The following is a 15,689-nucleotide window of genomic DNA, read 5'->3' as shown; positions in this document are numbered from 1 at the left end:
CTGATCTCTCCGGTCTTGGCCTCGGCCACGGCGTCGGCCTCGGCGGACACGGCCTCGGCCTGAGTTCCATCGGCCTCAGCCAGCACGTGATCTCCCCGCCCATTGCCATAAACATTTGTTGTCTTGTCATATCGTCTTCATGTGTCGTTATTCACTAAAATAATAAAAAAAAATATAAAAAAGATCACTATTTCAGTGTGTTTGTATTGATCTCTACCACTCACACTCACCCAGAGCACACATAACGTTTCAATGTAAGTATTATTGCTGAAATAAATAGGGTAAAAGAACCTGTGAAACACCACAAATTTGAAGGAGATGGCTTTGCAGTGCTCAGCAAGCTCTGCTCTGATGGCTGTAAATCAGCTCTCTGGCGAGCTGAGCGGCGGACATAAAATGCCAAAGGTCACGCCACACGACAACGAACACAAAAAAAAACGCATGCACAAATTTGCGTTAAAGTAACATACCTGAAGTCATAGTTTTCCGATTGACCAGTGCGTCAGGGGCTCCTGAAAAACCCAAAGAAAAAAAGTATTAAGACTTGTAAAATTTGTCACTGCTAGTCTTTCATTCATAACGTGTCATCCAGAACAACCATCGCGCAATCGACATTCAAAAATGTTCCACCATTGACGCAGAATCTTTGGAAAGGAACACAAAAAAATGGGGAATCCGCGTGGAACCACACACCCGCTGCCGCAGCGAAGCAGACTCCAGTCATCAAACAATGGAGCGCAATAGACTTTCTTTTATCGCCCGCGATAATTGTAGCGTTAAACGATTGTTATACACCGAGTCCTGACGCAGAACGCCCCCCACCCCCTCCTACCTCATCGCGGTCTCTTCCTTGCTGCCCGCACGCCGTCACCGTTGTGTCACATGAGGTAACTCTGGCTGGACGCCAAAGCGACGCATCAGCGATAAGAAAACAGCAATTACTAATATGCATTCAATCAGCCCCTTCAGTTATTCACACGCCAATGGTGCGTTATGAATTACGTTTTAGCAAGATCGTCGCAAAAGGACGGCGGCGAGGGGATTTCATCATGAACATTGTTTAACCACACCTGCGAAAATTTGTTTTCGGAATCAAGTGCCTCATTTTTTTTATGTTTTCACGTTTTTTATGCAATGAAATAAATGCGATGTGTCACAGAACATTGATTTTAGTGGACTAGAAATCTCATCACCGTGAAAATAATCTTCGTAAATTTAAGACATATTTTGTATTTGCGATTTACAAAATTTTAAGTAAATTTGCGACATGACATTCTTGCTCGTCGATGAATGAGTTGAAACACACATTGGGCTTGTTATTGTACAATTTTTAGTTTGTGATTTTACAACAAATATCATGGAAGAATTTTTCAGAAGCCCTGACAAGAACATTTTCATCGTTTAGAAACCAAGTTTGACTTGCGAAAAACAAGTCACTTTGTGCTCAAAACAAAGTAGGATGTTCGAGTGCAGCAAATTACCAAGTACCTTGCTCTCTGACTAAGACTTTTAGGGTGCACATTAATCAGTACGACGGGAATTCCTTTATCTCCGAGTATGGTCCACCCCCGCCTGAACGAACGGCAGTGAGGCGGCAGCCCCCACCACCCGGACGCGCGCCGCGGCGGCGGCAGCGCTGTATCAGGAAGCGACACGGACCGATCATAGTCGATAAATTGCACCCCACCCCCCTCCCTCCCTCCGACTAATGAGCTCTCAATCTCGGCCTTTGACATGACTATACCACTCACATTAACATTCAATATTTTAATTCTTTTTTTGTCGTCATGCTGCCGGCTAATGTCGCGTCCGACAATTAGAGCCGCGAGTGCGTGGCTGTGCGAGCCGCGCGAGCTGGTCACAGGCACGAAAAAAATAATAATGCCAGAGAGGCACACAAAAGGATTGGTTTGCGACTTTGTATGAGCCGATGGCAGGAATCTCCACGACAGAACTACTAAAAACACTACTCGATAACATAAAGTTCGAACTGACATTTTCACAAAAGGATATCGTTGCGAGATGGTGATGAATGTTATAAATAAACAAAAGTACAATCTAAAACATCTTATATATAACACATAAAATTTGTAGTGTGATTTCTCGCTTGCAAGCGATATTATCGTAAATCCGACCCAAAAGCATGGTACTTGTGCATAGCGAGTCCCTTCATTCACGCACACGCACGCACACTCACACACATGGCGAAGGCCGCACCGGTTCTGATTCCTTCACGACCCTCACGCCGACTTACTTTTAGCCGCGCATTAGCTTATTGGCGAGACTGGCGACGACGCCCCGCGATTCCGCGACGCCCTCCCCGCGACGCCCCCCGCGACGGCCCCCGCGACGACGCTTCCCCTCCAGTGCGTCTGGCCAGTGGCGTGTCCAAGGCCTGCAGTGCAGCGGTGCAGCAGAGTGCAGCGCAGCCGGCGCACTATAAAAGACTCAGGGGAGGAGCCTCGATGCCAGTCTCCCCGTGGACACCTCCTGCCTCAAGATGAAGTTCCTGGTAAGAGAGCCCCGAGCTCCAGAGTGTGTGCAGTGTGCCGAACTGCAGTGTGCTGGAGCGCAGTGTGCTGAAGCGCAGTGTGCTGAAGTGCAGTGTGCTGAAGTGCAGTGTGCTGAAGTGCAGTGTGCTGAAGCGCAGTAGGGTGAAGTCCAGTGTGCTGAAATGCAGTGGGGTGAAGTGCAGTAGTGAGCTGGAGTGCAGTGTATTGATGTGCAAGTTAGTGCCGTGTGGGTCGTCGTGTGTGCTAAACGGATGTCTCCTCGCAGCTCTGCACCCTCGTAGCCGTCGCGCTTGTGACGGTCCACGCCGAGGACGTGAAGGACTCGAAGGCAAAGGCGGAGACGCCCAAGGGGAAGCGAGGACTGGACCTCGGCCTGGGCTACGGCCTCGGTGGCATCTCTGATCTCTCCGGTCTTGGCCTCGGCCACGGCGTCGGCCTCGGCGGACACGGCCTCGGCCTGAGTTCCATCGGCCTCAGCCAGCACGTGATCTCCGAGCCCCACGTCACCCACGTCAAGACCATCACCGTCGACAGGCCCGTTGCTGTGCCCGTCGTCAGGACCGTCCAGGTGCCCGTGAAGGTAAAGTCATTGTCTTCCTCCAGTAGCCGCACGGAGTTTGGGACGACAGGCCAGGCTACTTAATGGCTTTGATCCTCTCTTTCAGGTCCCCGTCGCCGTCCCTGTGGACCGCCCCGTGCCTTACCCGGTCATCAAGCACGTCCAGGTGCCCGTCGACCGCCCCGTCGCCGTGCCCGTCGACCGCCCCGTCCCCTACCCCGTGCACGTGCCCGTCAAGGTGCCCGTCGCCGTTCCCCAACCCTACCCCGTCGTCAAGACCGTCCAGGTGCCCGTCGCCGTCGACAGGCCCGTCGCAGTTCCCCACCCCGTCCCCTACGCCGTCGACAGGCCCGTCGCCGTTCCCCACCCCGTCCCCTACGCCGTCGACAGGCCCGTCGCCGTTCCCCACCCCGTCGCCGTCCCCGTCGGCATCCCGCAGCCCGTGCTCGTCAAGAGCCACGGTATCGACCTGGGCCACGGTCTGAGCCACGGACACGGCTGGTAAGATCTCCGCCGCCGAGCTGGTCCCTCCTCCTCCCCGATTTCGATCTGACTTGCTTTATTTGAAATCCGGGAAAAGGAGAGCCCGCGTCTGAACGAAACAGTGTGCACCGCCTGTACAACGACCTGTCATGTGCCAATAAACGTTGTAAATTATTACAAAAAGGTCCTGTACCGTTCACTACTTGCCCCGCCCAGGCGGCCCAGCCCCCGCCCACCTCACTAGGGGTATCAGACATTGGCTTGTTTACTGCGAAAAGTGTCTCGCTCGCGAGGAATAACCTTGGAGCCCGGGGAGTCGGAGAGAGCGAGGGAGTGCGAGCGAGAGGCAGAGAGAGTGGACGGGAGTGAGAGAGCGCACGCGAGAAATAGGGGGAGGGGGAGGAGGGGGTGGTCTGGCAGTCCAGTGCAAGCAGGCAATGATGTGACTAGCATCCCAAGGCCAGGTGTTGGCAGCTCCGCTATGCACTTGCCACCGCCGTGCCGTTGCGCCCCGCCCTGCCGCCGCCGCGTTTACTGGGGCATACAAGGTTGATGCTTTCGCTGTTTAAACATTTAATCAGTTCCGCGTGTCCGCTGCGGGGCGCACGGCACGCACAGGTAACTCAACCTGACCCGCGACGCGGGGGCGTTTGTCGTGCCCGAGAATAAGATAATATTTGGAATATCACCGTCGGCAAAAAAGAAGAGAGACCTACAAATTGACTTCAAAATATTTTATTTTTGGGCCAAGATGTTTTGATTTTCTTTTTCTTCTTTAAGAAATTTAAGAAAATACGCATGGATATGTTGGTGCTCAATTAAACTTGTACACATGAACAACAACACATGTAAATAAACTAGTCTGCTCGACAGCCAGGAGGAGGGATGTTATTTCATTCAACCATCAGAACTGTGCGAACGAACCGCCCTATGAAACAAACGCGTGAAATCTTTGAACTTTTTTTGATCCGACAGCAGAGCTCATAACTTTATCCTCGGTATCGCACCGACATTTGGACGGACGACGGCCTCTGTGATAAACAAATTACGGAGCCGTTTGGCCGCCTGCCTGCCATCGGGGCGACAGCGGCGGCCGCAGGAGTTGGCAGAGAGCGGCGAGGTGATCAGAGTACGAGAGTGTTGGACCCGCGCGGGTCGCCCCGCGTCTGTACCGACACTTATTGGCGCCGTGTCATCTAGGTCGGTTCGCGGGACACCAGGGGCGGTGCCTTAAACCACGAGACTTTAGTGAGGGGATCCCAAGTACGGTATTATAGGGTTTCATAAGGGTCAGGACGGTCGTTGGTGACGATCAGAGCCTCAAGGGCCTCGGGTACAAATATCATAAGGGTCCTACGGGTTCCAGTGGCCGTCCTGGTCGGTCCTGGTACTTTCGTGACCCCATGATGATTGTACCCCAGGGTAGATATACCATTGGGTTCCCTATGGACTCCGTGGCCGTGCTGGTCCATTTTGTGACCCCGCGTGGTATTTGTACCTCCCTAAGGTCACGTGGTTTGGGCGCAGCCCCGCGCCGGCGCGCTATGGGAGGGCACACAGCAGCCTGGGTGTGGCCGCCAGCCAACGCCGCGCGTACATTACATCGGCCGCGCTCGCGTTTCAATCGCTCCGGAGGCGGCGGCCGCGGGGGGCTGTGGCTGTGGCGCCTAGCTGCTCCTGGCGCCGTGCCCGCCATCACCGAGCGCCATGAGCTCATGAGATTAATTGTGCGGAGGGCCGCGCGGCGTGCGGGTGCATCCTCGTCCGTCATGACCAGAGGCGGCGACGCAGCCGCCATGGCAGGAGGGGGTGACAGAACGCAAAGTACGCCATCTTTATTAGGGGGGGGGGGGTACGGTACAATACGCGAGGGGCGAGGGGCCCCGATCTGTTCCAACTCGGTGAAATACAGGCTTGCAGTGGGGTATGAAAGATGTTATATCCCCAAGCGTACCAGCAGGTGTAACATTTTCCTTGAAGAGCGAACTTTGCAAAAGTGCGGAAGAGTTAACCTTTACAAAGACGTATGAAGTATGCCCCCCCCTCTCCACACACACACACACACACACACACACACGCAAAGACAAAGGAATATAGGGCAAACAAAGAGTCACAGGAGGGTGATATATATGCTAGTTAGATTTGCGCTCCCAACCCCAAATACCTGACAAAGACAGTAGTTTATCATACAGCGATGTGGCTGCCATTTCCTTTCCGGCTTCCGTTGTTAATCCCTTCATCTTGGCGCTTGAGCGCACAGCAGACCTTTGGTGTTGGGTATTGTTCCCCGAACACGAGGACACCTAGTTTCGCCAAACAACTGAAAAACCTTACTACGCGCAGCGAGCCCGCCGGCCCGCCCGCCCGACGAACCGCGGGGGCGGCGAAGCTCGGCGCTCATCGGCACGCATTGTGTTGGCAACCCCGAGGGTGCGGTTGGCACGCGCCGGCCGCGCCCCTGTAGTGCGTGCGCACGGAAACGCGCGGAAGCGTCCCGTCACGCGCGCAGCGTGTTACGACAAGCGCGCGGTCATCGCGAAGGGAGCGCAAAAGGATAAACAAAACGATGGAAATGAGTGGGGAAATAATGAATAAGCAGCAGCATTATTTACACCGCCACGCTCCTCGGGTTGCCCCGGCGGCGGCGGAGGAAAATCCGACCCGAAAGTCCTGCAGCAGCAGCTGCCGAAGTTGGTGCTGCTGGCCGGGCGGCGCCGCGCCCGGCTGGACCGGGAAGGGATCGTGTTACCGCCATTACCATTATGCGAAAAGTGAGTCTCGAATAAACCAAACCCCCCCGCGGATAGGGTTGCAATTATTTATCTAGGAAGAACCCCCCTTGCTTGGGTCGCGGCGGCCCACACCCGCCCGGGCAAAGACGGGGATTAAACAACGTGTCAGAATGCGCTTGGCTCTTTTCATTTTTAACGTAAAAGTAAGTCAACAAAATATTTATTCAAGAAATTAACAGCAATAACAAAAACAAAAACTCAAAAAAAAGTTAAATATAGAAACAAGCAGGAGTAATACGACTGACCACACACGGTACAGGACTAGACGCGCGTCCCCCCATACAACAAATTCAAGCAAAACAAAAAATACTCTACGCAGCATTGAACAACATTCTGGTTACGGAGTCCGGAAAGGCCACGTCCAAGAAACAATTTCTGTCGTGACCTTCCTTATCGTAGTACTCAGTCGAAATAAAACAATATCAGTCTTGAAGTCTCGAAGGCAGCCGGTCCGGTGCGCTTTCCTAGTGGCGGTACATGTAACTAAAGCTGCCGCCCCTCTCACGGAGGTCCGCCAGTCGCTGCTCCAGGTCGCTGGAGCCGGTCGACAGGGTCGCGAAGGTCTCGCGGAGCTCAGTGTATCCCGCGTGGTGGTCGTCCCCACCCGCACCCAGGTCGGGATAGTGCGGCTGAGGCTGGGGTTGCGGGTGGGGGGTGGGCTGGGGAGCGGGCTGGGGTATGGGCTGGGGAATAGGGTGGGGAAGGGGTTGAGGAAGGGGCTGGGGTAAGGGTTGAGGAATAGGTTGGGGAACGGGTTGGGGCAGCGGAGCAGGCTGAGGCTGTGGCTGAGGCTGCGGCTGAGGCTGAGGTTCAAAGAGGGTGGGGAAGTACTTGACGTGCGGGAAATCGTTCTTGATGCCGTGCTCCTTGGCCCTGACGTACACGGGCACGGCCACCTTGTAGTGCTTGGCGACAGCCACCGGCACAGCGTACGGCTTCGCCACCTCGTAGGGCACGGGGTGCGCCACGGGCACCTTGACGGCCACCTTGACGGGGTACGGGACTGGCTTCTCGACGGTGTAGTGCACGGGCCGATCGACGGGCACCGGGTACGGCTTGAGCACCGTCACCTCGTAGGGCTTGTCGACGGGCACCTGGACGGGCACCTTGACGGCGTAGGGGACGCGCTTCTCCACCGTGACCGGGTAGGGCTGCGGCACGGCGTACGGCACGGCCTTGGTGACGACCACGCGCTTCACGTACTGGTGCTTGGCCTCGGACGGCTCGGCGTGCACCTGCTCGTCGAGGCCGGCGAGCAGGTCGTCGCGCGCCGCGTAGTGCTGGCTGTGCTCCGTGTGGATGGCGAAGCCGTAGCCGTGCCCGAAGCCCAGGTCGTGCTCCTCGGTCTCGGCCGTCTCCTGGTCCAGGTCGTGCTGCACCTCGGCCGCGTCCTCGGCGGCGCGCGCCGCGGCCGCCAGCCCCGCCAGCAACCAGCACAGCCCCTGGGGAACAATTCAAGGGGTAGGTCCACACAAAAACAATTCGAAAATATAAACAATAACCAATACATTTGGGGAAAAAACATGAAAAAAATCAAGAGATTGACCCAAGAAAAATCAAGAATATAAGAAAAATCAGTGTACGCTCGACGAACACCTCGGAACAATCACGCGTCGTCAGAAACGGGAATGCCGCCGGTCGGTCTCGGTGCAGACGGCCGATGTACCGATCCCACCGGTCGGTCCAGACGCCAGTGAAAGTGGCCCGTAATGAGCCTCCTCGGCGTGATGATGTACTGAGCGATCAATAACAACAACGGCGTGCGAATAAGTCGCTCACCGTCGCAATATCTGGATCGGTTCCCAACGACGCGCGTCGCCGACCGCGAATAGCCACTCGTCGTGCGGCGTCCTGAGATGGTAAGCCTATAGACGGCCGTAAATGAATGTCCGCAAACACGCGAGTCAAGTCGTCGCTCCGCTCGACGCCAGTAGTAAACTCGGCGGCGTTACACGGCCTGTAAGAGCACGAGGCTGTCGAGTTGTCGACACAAACAATAACGGCCAGCCGATGACGGCGCGCCCGACGCACACCACGTCAAACGGCGTGTGTGTAGTCTAAGCAGCACTAACTATGTACGCACGGGTCACACGGCGGGGTCAGCGAGGATGATGATGCTGTGGTAGTGCCCCCGCAGGTTTCTCAAACAACCGTCACGTGGGGAGCGCAATAATTGTGATGACTGCAGCAATTTGAGGCACCTCAAAATATTTGATTTTAAAACCACGCTTTGTGTTGATAGGAATAATGCTTTCAGCAGAGCGCACAAGCGCAATGCACTCAGCAAAATAAAGTGCAATAAAAAGGTACCAAGAATCAAGAACACTTTATTGGGCTGTCCTGTCCAATCCACGCCATTTGTCTCACAGCCGTTGGGCAAAGTTCTGGCCAGTCGAGGCCACACGCTTTGTCAACGTTGCCAAAATGCAACGCCATAAATTACATTTGGAACGAACCCCCACAGGCCTTTGAAAATCCCCTGCGTCACTTCATTAAAAAATTGCGAGCATACAACTAACAGAAAATGTAGACTACAATAACGATTACTTACCGTCAGCCTCATGTCGCCGCTCGTGTGTCCGGGCGGACAGCTAGCTCGGTGTAGCGGCGGCCGTGCCGAGTGTCCAGTGCACCGCCCCGGCCATTGCCTTTTATACGGATACGGGCTTTCTTCTAGTTCCGCCGCGTCCCCTGCCGCGTCCCCAGCCGCGCCCCCTCCCTGTGCTACCCTACCCCGTTTTCCCGCCGCGACCGGCACGCCGGGCCGCCCAGACTTGTGACCGCACTGCTGCGAGTGCACAGCAAGTGCCCTGCTCGCTCGTGGCGTGCGAGAGTGCACCGCTGCTGCTTCCATTTCCATTTTCGTGACTGTTTTCTTGCTGTTACGCCGGGGTAGCCCAGAATTAACTTAGAAAGGGGGGGAGGAGAGGTTGTTTGTGGTTATCAGAGGACAGAAGGGGGGTTTGGCGCTGCAGCGTGCTCTCACGGCGCGGCACGATATCGCAGCTTGCCAAAAGTGGCCAATGGCTAAAGGCCAAAATCTGCGTTTGCGGGGTCACAGACCTGTATAGAGGAGGGGGGGGGGGGTCACATAGCAGCGAGAACCGAAGCAATGACAATAATTAGACCTACGAACCGGAGCGTGCAGGCGAGGCCTGGTGGGGCGTGGCGTGGTGGGGCGTGGCGGGGCGTGGCGATGCGTGGCATAGCACTCACTCTTCTATCACATCCCCCGTTTCCTTCCTGGCCACCGAGCCGTCGCCGCCGCCGCCGTCCCGACTCCAGTCTGACCAGTCGCAAAGTGCCCCCGCGTGGACCGGGCAGCAGCAAAGCCCCCCAGCATCCGATGGCGCGCCACTGGAGCGACAGAGACAGACGGGCCCCGATCTATGTAGTGTGGCGGCGCTGAGCTGCACAGCCATAACCCTCCATGGTGTGGACGGTGACTCTACACACTCTAAAAAATGGTTGTAGGTTTTGCGGGACAATTTTCCATAAAGCATGTCTTAAATTTACAGTTCAGAAGTGTAAAAAAAGCTATATGTGTGAATTATGGAATTTTATACTTAAGCAGTAAAAAATCACATCGCTGAATGTTCGTGAACACTTCTTCACTGGGTGAATTGCGAGAAGTCATTTCATAACATCCAAATATGAACTCTATGTGTGCCCATCGCGCCATCGTCGCGAAATGTACAGCAGGGTTTGGGTGCCGTGCCGCACGCGTGCGATGCGCTCTTTGGCGGCGTCGTAAAAGACTAGCCCAGTTTCACTTGGCGTGCCAATGAAGCACACAAACGCAGACAACACACACGCACACGAGTACTCACGACTCACACACGCAGTGCACGCGCGTGCCGCTGAGAAAGTCTTAAGCGGCCGAACGTTTGTTATATTCTTGTCGGCAAAACAATCGGAAATACCATATCAAAGAGAACAATTTGTGTTTACCTTTTGTGATATAATCGATTTGGACAGAGACGGGCGCGAATGGAAGCTGCTCTGGGGCGTACCGCGTACTACGCGTCTTTGACATCCCCATAGCAGGGTCTGGCCGCGGCCACGCGCGGTCGAATGGGAGGCCTACCGCCCCGGCGGAGACGCAGGTGGGCGAACCCCGCGGCCAGCTGGGGAAGCGCGAAGCGCGCGGCCGTTCGAACTGTTCGGCATAATTATGTAATCACGGGGTAATAAAGTCGGCGAGCGCTTTTGTGCGATACAACCTAACCGCGCCGCCTCGCGCCTCGCCGAACGCCGCCGCCGGCCGGGGAGAAATTAACATGTTTTCCGAAGAGTACATTAATAATTAGATCGGAAAGTGCGCGGCAAGCCTCGGCCTCCTCTTCAGCGCGCGCGCAAGGGCGGGGACCCCCCCGGACCAACCCCGCGGCGGCCGCGGAAAAGTTTGCCGGGCAGAATAAATGGCCTAGGCCTCCAATTCCACACCTCAGCGACCCCCAATCCCGCCGAGCCTGACCTACACAGCGCACAGGGTGACGGAGTAATGAGAATGATAATTTTTTTTTATTTCATAATCTTTAATACTTTTTTCGTATAAAGATTGAATTTTTTCAGGGAAAGTTTGATGAAGACACCCGAGAACGGAACCGGTCGGTTCCCACTCGGCGCCGCCGCCGGCAGCGCCCCGTCGGACCAATCATTAGAACCACGATTCGCACTAAAACGTGTAATCTGTTACGTCACCTATCGCCGTGGTTGTTCTCACAGGCCAAAGGTGTTGCATTCAACCGATTTCAAAAAAGAAAAGAAACAAAAATGAAACGTGTAAATACAGGTGTTCTTGAATGCGGTCAAAGGCACAAGGCGTAAAATTTGTCGTGCCTTTATGTGCGAGAAGCCCCGATCATACGCTATCAAACACAAAACAAACACGTTGCACTGCGCGAGGGAGGATCCGCGCGCGCGCGCGGAGCAGAGGAAGTTTCACATCCTCGCGCAGACTGGTCATCCGACAGATATGATTTAAGTCCCCTGCTGTCTGGCCGGAGGGGCCAGCAGCAGGTCGACCCCTGCTGCACCGCTCACGCTCTCTCTCTCTTTCTCTCTCTCTCTCTCTCTCTCTCTGTCTCCTGCGTCGGGACCACTTTCGAACTAGTGCTACGGCTGGCCGCGCGTCATTAGGCGAGACGCCTGGCGACTCTGACGCAGCCCCTGGATGTGTTTCCTGGAGGAAGCGACTGCATCGGGTCAGCCGGGAGTGGCCGGGCTTGGCGCGGTGGGGTCGTGACGCCCACCGCAGGCCGCCTACACGCATACGCCCGTACATTGTGCGCACAGTCCATTCAACGTGTTTGAAGGTACCGTGCAACCAGCAAGCTACACCCACACACACACGTTTCGTGTGCCTGGTCGTGACGTTTTCATCGAGTCGAAGACGCATGTGTGTACTTTGCTGTGCTCAAAAAAGATTAACACGCAAAAGTAACATATTTTTTCTACAAAATAATTGATTTATTTACACAAGTAGTCAACAAAAATAATAAAATAGTCAACAAAACAATGATGTGTTGGTGATGAAGGTGATGAGGATGAAGGTGATGAAGGGCGGACTAGGCTCAGTAGTGGTGGGAGTCCTCGCTGTAGCTGGAGCTGGCGTGCTCGTACCTCGAGTCGCTGGTGTGGCTGGGGGGTCCGTATGAAGGACCGGAGTGGCCGTAGGACTCCGAGGGGGGTCCGTACGATTCTGATGGAGAACCGTACGACTCGGAGGGAGGTCCGTAAGACTCGGATGGGCTGCTGTAGTGCTCTTCGTGGTGCTGGTGCTCCTTCACGTAGACGGGCACCTTGACGGGCACCTTGTAGGGCTTGGGCACCTCGACGGCAACCTTGTAGGGCTTGGCGATCTCAACGGGGTAGGGGTGGGGAACGGGCACCTTGACGGGAACCTTGACCTCAACGGGGTAGGGCTTCTCGACGGGCACGGGGACAGGTCGCTTGACCTCGACGGTGTAGGGCTTGGGGACCGGGACCTCGTAAGGCCTGTCGACGGGGTAGGGGACGGCCACCTTGACCGGGTACGGCACCTGCTTGGTGATGGTCACGGGCACGGGCTGGGGGATGGAGTAGGGCACGGCCTTGGTCAGCACGAGGGTCTGTGGGCCGTGGCCGTAGTTCTGTCGCAGCGACGCACCTCCAAGCGACAGGGCGGAGAGGCCGTGCAGACCCTGCAGGCCCTGGTAGCTCTGGATGCCCTGGTAGCCCTGGAGGCCCTGAAGTCCCTGGAGGCCGGCGAGGCCGTGGGGAGCAGCCAGCAGGATGGCATGGGTGGCGTGGGCGCCGTTCAGGCCGGACAGCAGGATGGGGGTGCCGTAGCCCTGACCGAGGCCGTGACCGAGGCCGCTCAGCATCAGCACGTTTCCGTGGCCGTAGCCGGCGGAGCCGTGCCCGATGGAGATGGGGATCCCGTAGCCGAGGCCGGCGACGCCCCGCTTGTCGGTCTTCTTGTCCTCGGGGGCGGCGGCAGCCTGCTCGGGCTGCGTCGCCTGGGCCTCGGACTTTGCGGCCTCCTCGGCGGCCAGGGCCGCAGACGCCAGGGCGGCGAGGACCACCACGCACGACTGCAAAACAGAGACGAAGCAGGTTCAAACCATGACGTCCTCCTAGCTGTATCCTCAACCTCATCCCTTTCGTTCCGACAGGCCGGTTAGGTAACGAGTAACGAGTATGACATCAGTGTCGTGCACAGCCGGTCAGCCCCCTCCCCCCTCCTCCTTCCATAACCTACCGCCACTTTAACGGCTCTACAGGTTCACCGTGTCAGCGGGACGCACGCGCCGAAAAACGAGCCCCGAGGCGGAGCTCCGAATAATAAAGTAATATTTTAGTTTCTGTTTTTATTTGAAAGTTACGTATACTTCTTGTACATTATGCAGTTCAACACTTGAACTATGGTAAACCAAATGAACAAATAAGGAAATAAGTGATAACAAGCTTTCACTTTCGAGAAAATCGATCTATGGCAGCATAGTCTATTATTGTACCGCTGTGGGCAAACGCTTTATTGCTGTCGCTGTCGGTGCAACACAAGTACACCCTCTAGGGGAGGTAAGGCTTCCGCCGGTTCATAATCACGTTAATGGTGAGAAATAGACGGCGCCACGTGCTGGGCGGCCACAAGCAGGCCACCGCCGCCGATACGTATCCTCGTTATTACAGAGGTGGCCATTGACACGTGCCCCTATCCCCCATCCCACCACCCAGCAGCGGCGCCGCCGCAGCCACAGCATAGCGACCGACCGCAACGCGTTTTGGGTCGGTTTACGAAATGAGGGGGACCGGAAGTAGCGGGACCGACTCGTGTGGCATAGTGACTCGTCCCGCCCCGTTCTGAGTATTGCAGTCTATTGGTGGTCGAGAGGACTAGTCCCGCCTGATTTGGCAACTTCCGGTTTAGATCTCAACTCGAGCTACCAGTCGCCAGCAATATTTTAATGTTTTGTCTGCATATGGTTGTAGGCAAAACACTTGACATATTGAGGACTTTAGCCGAGTTCAGGGCCGGTATGTTTGCAAGACATTTACAAAACAAAAAACACAGCTCGATTTTATCGTAAACAGAAGAGGACCATGTCTTAAATATCTGTACGACCACGACCTGTCAAGACTTTACTTTCCGGGCCCACACCCACGCAATGTTTTCGAAACACATTAAAAATTGTGAGTAGGATAAACACAGGAGACATGCGATCCGCCTACTTTACTCTATTTCGCATCCGATTTTAAAATTTCCTAATTCCCCCCCCCCCAGAAAAAAAAGGATAACTCAAACTAGCCTGCACCTGCTTCTGCACATTACGATGGAGAGGTGCACATCATAGCCGATATTCTGGCCCCGGAAAATGTAAAACTCCAAATACGCAAGCAGCTGCCACCGCCGCCATGCTGCTGTACGTTCCCAGCGGAAATACAAACACTGAACAAATCCGACGGTTGCGCTATCAGTTTGCATACCCCAGGGAGAAAAGCGGAAAGGTCACAAGGATGGGGCACACATTTGCAGGACCCGATGCGCCGCAGTTAGCTCACTCCCTCTTCCCCTTTCCCCATATTATTGAGAGGCTTGACAATCCCCCTCCCTCTTCTCCTCTCTCACACACACACCTACACGGTTTGGCTTTAGGCCTGGACCCCCCCCCCTCCCCCCTCTCTCTCACGCACACGACAAACAGGGATGCACACCTGCCAATAATGCAGAACCATTAGGCCATTAGTCACCCGCCCGATAATGGCCGGGAGAGTTTACCCGGCTGCCGCATCTCCGCACTTCCCGCCAAAAATGAGCAGCTTGAAATTTATGAGCAGGTCACATTATTGTACGGCTACCAAGATTATTTCAGATCCAAATGAAATCTTCGTGTTTCTGGATTTTTTGAGAAAAAAGTTAAGGAAAATAACAAAAACTGTTGTGAGTGAAGCTCTCTGAAATTCACTCAATCTTTAAAACAGGATTACAACATAAAAAAGACGACAAACGTTTTCTGACAGCAAAGCAAATATCCAAAAACGTCCGAATCTTCCTGTGATCTTCCGCGACACTGTTGTTGTTTCACTGCATACTATATCCACCACGAAGCGCGTTGCGTTTAATCCGTTTTCTTCCGGCGGGCCAATAGATAATCCAGTGGGGCACTATTCGCACAAAACACACGCACTGAACACACACACACACACACTCACCAGGGTCTTCATCGCGCTCAGTCGAAATAAAAGGGGGGGATACTACACGAGTGGAGGCTGCGGACGCAGTGATGCCGCGGACAGGGGGCTGCGACTCTTATAAGCGAGAGGAAGTGCGGTGGCGCCGCGGGGGGCGGCGGGGGCCACAGGGGGACCGCCGGGAGGACCGCGAGGCACAGTCTCCTCCCCGCCATACGCCGCCGGCCCCCACCACCACCACCGGGGCTACCACCGCACCGCCCGCATGCACAGCTGATGCATGTACCGGTACCGGCCTACTGCCAAACCCTTTTGCAGAACGGCCTGCTGGCGGGGGCGGGGGTGGAGAGGCGTTGCCGCGCTTGGCTCATCCCATGTACGTACCGACACCGCCCCACCGATCCCGGCCGGTGCCATTCTCCAGATCGGTACTAGAAAGCATTTATTGTGATCAAATATCGGCGTCGCAAAACTCATCACAAGTACACACTAAATGATAGATGAGAAAGGACAACTTTGTTTCCAGTCGGTACGCGCTCTTAAGCATGTGCGCATCTAAATCGGGTGCCCTCTGCAAACCAAAGTGTCGTGCAATATCACAGTTTAAACTGCTTTTGTGATACCATTTGTGAATGCAGTTATAAGAGTAGGGCACTATTCCACGAT

General features: G+C 55.1%; 3 protein-coding genes and 1 long non-coding RNA gene across 6 annotated transcripts in view; 1 reads left to right on the top strand and 3 right to left on the bottom strand.

Annotated features, from left to right (window-relative positions):
• Nucleotides 1–470: 470 nt before the first annotated feature.
• LOC127750484 (uncharacterized) overlaps nt 471–15,689 on the bottom strand; it is a 37,322-nt gene continuing 22,103 nt past the window's right edge. Inside the window, exon 3 of the long non-coding RNA XR_008011706.1 lies at nt 471–512. This is a non-coding gene — a long non-coding RNA (uncharacterized LOC127750484). The remainder of the gene's footprint in view (nt 513–15,689) is intronic.
• Nucleotides 2,385–3,738, top strand: LOC113218194 (zinc finger protein 512B-like). Of its 3 annotated transcripts, none has more exons than XM_052272143.1 (4): nt 2,385–2,512; nt 2,779–3,093; nt 3,179–3,378; nt 3,421–3,738. In XM_052272143.1, the coding sequence occupies exons 1-4, from the start codon at nt 2,501–2,503 to the stop codon at nt 3,575–3,577; spliced, it is 684 nt and encodes a 227-aa protein (XP_052128103.1). In that variant the 5' UTR covers nt 2,385–2,500; the 3' UTR covers nt 3,578–3,738. The 3 variants fall into 3 exon arrangements, with proteins under 3 accessions (XP_052128103.1, XP_052128108.1, XP_026294225.2); XM_052272148.1 differs by having other exon boundaries at nt 3,179–3,420; nt 3,463–3,738; XM_026438440.2 differs by having other exon boundaries at nt 3,179–3,738.
• LOC127750416 (protein TsetseEP-like) lies at nt 6,492–8,981 on the bottom strand. The gene is made up of 2 exons (XM_052272086.1): nt 8,899–8,981; nt 6,492–7,789 (listed from the first exon to the last, which is right to left on the bottom strand). Exons 1-2 carry the CDS (start codon nt 8,908–8,910, stop codon nt 6,812–6,814), a joined length of 990 nt encoding a protein of 329 aa, XP_052128046.1. The 5' UTR covers nt 8,911–8,981; the 3' UTR covers nt 6,492–6,811.
• On the bottom strand, nt 11,796–15,124 carry LOC113218141 (tyrosine-protein phosphatase non-receptor type 23-like). The gene is made up of 2 exons (XM_026438363.2): nt 15,045–15,124; nt 11,796–12,925 (listed from the first exon to the last, which is right to left on the bottom strand). Exons 1-2 carry the CDS (start codon nt 15,054–15,056, stop codon nt 11,924–11,926), a joined length of 1,014 nt encoding a protein of 337 aa, XP_026294148.2. The 5' UTR covers nt 15,057–15,124; the 3' UTR covers nt 11,796–11,923.

This window comes from Frankliniella occidentalis, unplaced genomic scaffold, assembly GCF_000697945.3.
Source record: "Frankliniella occidentalis isolate FOCC.00 unplaced genomic scaffold, Focc_3.1 Scaffold6, whole genome shotgun sequence".
In the NCBI taxonomy this organism is placed as follows: domain Eukaryota; kingdom Metazoa; phylum Arthropoda; class Insecta; order Thysanoptera; family Thripidae; genus Frankliniella; species Frankliniella occidentalis.
Note: the sequence above shows the minus strand (reverse complement) of the source record. Positions and strands in the feature narration are given on the sequence as shown.

Excerpts from the sequence above, each read along its gene's own strand:
- LOC113218194 (XM_026438440.2), top strand. Across the intron at positions 3,094-3,178 it reads CCGTCCAGGTGCCCGTGAAG|GTCCCCGTCGCCGTCCCTGT; the intron begins GTAAAGTCATTG and ends CCTCTCTTTCAG.